This window comes from Buceros rhinoceros, unplaced genomic scaffold (genome assembly GCF_000710305.1).
Source record: "Buceros rhinoceros silvestris isolate BGI_N320 unplaced genomic scaffold, ASM71030v1 scaffold15232, whole genome shotgun sequence".
NCBI classification, from domain to species: Eukaryota; Metazoa; Chordata; class Aves; order Bucerotiformes; family Bucerotidae; genus Buceros; species Buceros rhinoceros.
In genome coordinates this window covers 9077-11635 of record NW_010399603.1, presented here as the reverse complement: position 1 = coordinate 11635, position 2559 = coordinate 9077, and the positions used below count along the sequence as shown (strand labels likewise).

General features: G+C 34.4%; 1 protein-coding gene across 1 annotated transcript in view; it reads right to left on the bottom strand.

Moving 5' to 3' along the window:
• Positions 1 to 633, bottom strand: part of CERK (ceramide kinase) — a gene marked incomplete at both ends in the record, with an annotated part of 17593 nt that extends 16960 nt beyond the window's left edge. Inside the window, one exon of the mRNA XM_010131556.1 lies at positions 520 to 633. Within this exon, the coding sequence (XP_010129858.1) occupies positions 520 to 633 (114 nt within the window). The remainder of the gene's footprint in view (positions 1 to 519) is intronic.
• Between the last annotated feature and the right edge of the window lie 1926 nt (positions 634 to 2559).

Here is a 2559-nt window from a genome sequence, read left to right as displayed (position 1 = left end):
CTTTCCCCAAAACAGAAATCTATTTCTGGTACTTTGGTTTAAGAATGCCGTCAATAATACAAATAACCTTTACATGCACACGTTCTGATGGTTAGGGTAATTTTAGAAAACCCAAACACTCAGGACTCATTTTTCCAGCCCCTACCTTGATTTTCTAGCCCAGTAGTAGGAAGCAAGTGTCCTGCTGCAGGGACATTCAGCAGCAGAAACCTAAGACTTCATTAAATAACTAAACACAACACTTGTTCTTCAAGGAAGGGTTTTATTTTCCAAAGTAAGGATCTCTAAATGTAAAGTGGCAGATTTTTGGTGAGGGTTTGTATGTTTCTTTTTGTCCGGTTTTGTTGTTTTTCCTCTGTTGGGTTTTTTTTTTTTTTTGGACTGGGGCGGTTCTGCTTTTTCAAACACATATTTTTTGTTAAAAAAAACCAACAACCCTGAAGATGCCATTTGAGTCCGCCCTAAAGTACCTCCAATGAAGTAATTAGCACAAGCATTCTGAGACTGTATTTGCCTTACCTGTGAAAGCATGTGGCTTTGCCATTTTTTGCCATTTGCCAATATTACGCTGTTTCTTGCTAAGTTCAGTTTCTTCTACAGCAATGATCTCAGAGGTTGGTACAAAACAATTATCTGCACAGAAACAAGACCTTACACATTAACATCTTCAAACAGCACCAGAATTATTATTTCTACACATAACATGATATAGACATACCATTAGAGCAGCTGCTCAGTAAGCATAGCCAAAAGCCTAAGTAGAAATTTTCTGAGTATTTTCAATTTCCTTTTGCCTTTAGACAAAGCACATAATCCACAACCACCTGTAAACTACCTCAAATAATATTTTAAATGTTGATTATTTTTCAGGAAACTAGGTACTGTAAGTATAAAAACATTTTTGCATGAAGCAAAATCTAGCAACATGTCTTTCAGAGTAATGAAATTGCCCCTTCAATGACCTCTAGTCCAGATATTCAACAGTGAATAGCACAAGCTGTTTCAAAGAATGTGCAACTAAATCTAGTGCAGAGAGACGACAGAGGCTATTTGTTTTTCTCAAGTAAGTAGCTGGCTTATGAAAGAAGGGCATTCATATGAATTCTTAAGACTTTAAATCCCTCTAAGCTTTTAAACTTTGGGATCTCCTAATAAGCAAATTCTAGATGTTATATTTATATACTGTTTAATATATTTCTCTTGTATCAACTTAAAAACTATTCTTTTTCATGATTAAAAGCCTCTTCCTCTTGCGCTATGAAGGAATTTCCTCCACCCTCACCCTTTTTTTCCTCTTATAGTCCTTCAATACCTTCTCAGTCTTCCTAACTCCTGTTACATTGAGGATTTTGTCTCATTTTCAGTACTGATTTCAAAATTTATCTGCTTTTACCTCATCTCAAAAAAAAAAAGAGTAGAGCTGAAAATGCTTTGTATTTATATATGAGCAAGTGCTGTATGTATATACAAACACATAATCTTATGTAATTAAATGTGTTATATATTATTGTAATTGTTATTGTAAGAGATTATACTGTTATAATATACTTGTTTCTCTAACATATAGAGAGATATAAAGTGGTATTAAACACAAGCTACAAACACTGTTACTGGGTTTTATCTTACATCTTCATCTTGCTCACTATTTTGCAGAAGTACCATGGTGGTGGTGGTGAGGAATGCAAAATAAACATAAAATTTTCCTGAGCTCTCCACAGCCATGACTACAATTCATTTGCCATCATTTTTTTTTTTTACCCCATCCTATTTATTTTGGTCAGAGTTATTACATATTGTCATGTGTACTGACATGTTGTGGACTACACACACAAGGTTTCTTTCCCTTGCTGGTGTTTTAATAGTTGACTTGATTTACATTCCTTTAAGAATTTTATCTTCCCAGAGGTTTTTAGCTTGATTCCAAAGTAATGTAGCCTCCAAACTACCCTGTGGTCTTCTAAGAATCTGGCTGTATTTGAATGTTTTAAACACATAAGAAGCAAATTTTCACATAAATACAGTAAATGCAATTAATATAAGTCATGATAGGAAAATGCAGCAGTCATGGAATGTCTTTATAAATATCCAAGAGTGGAGATAATCCCACTAAACGCACTTTACTTGTGTATAGATGTCACACATATTGACATGTTAAGACTGTATCAAGTATTCAGTGTTGGACAGTACAGTTAGTCGATCTTCCTAACATTCAGAGAAAAGATCTGGTATCAGATCTTAATATGATTATCCACCTATCCATTTATCCAAGGAAAAAAAACACAAAACAGAGATGGAAAAATAAATTAAGGGAAGGGCATGCGTTCTCTAAGCTTTCTTCCCTAGAACTGCTTTTAGTTCTCATTTTTCTACTGGCTATGCCACCTACCCATAAGTCAGTGTACGAAAGAAAGTTTGTTGCATTTATCAAGATCACACTTAAGTGGTAACTCATTTTGTTGTTGCTCACAGATATGCTACAAAACTGGCAAACTACATTTAAATCAAAGTTTAAATGACAGTGCTCTAATAAACATTTTGGGAAACAGTGATGTACTCGAT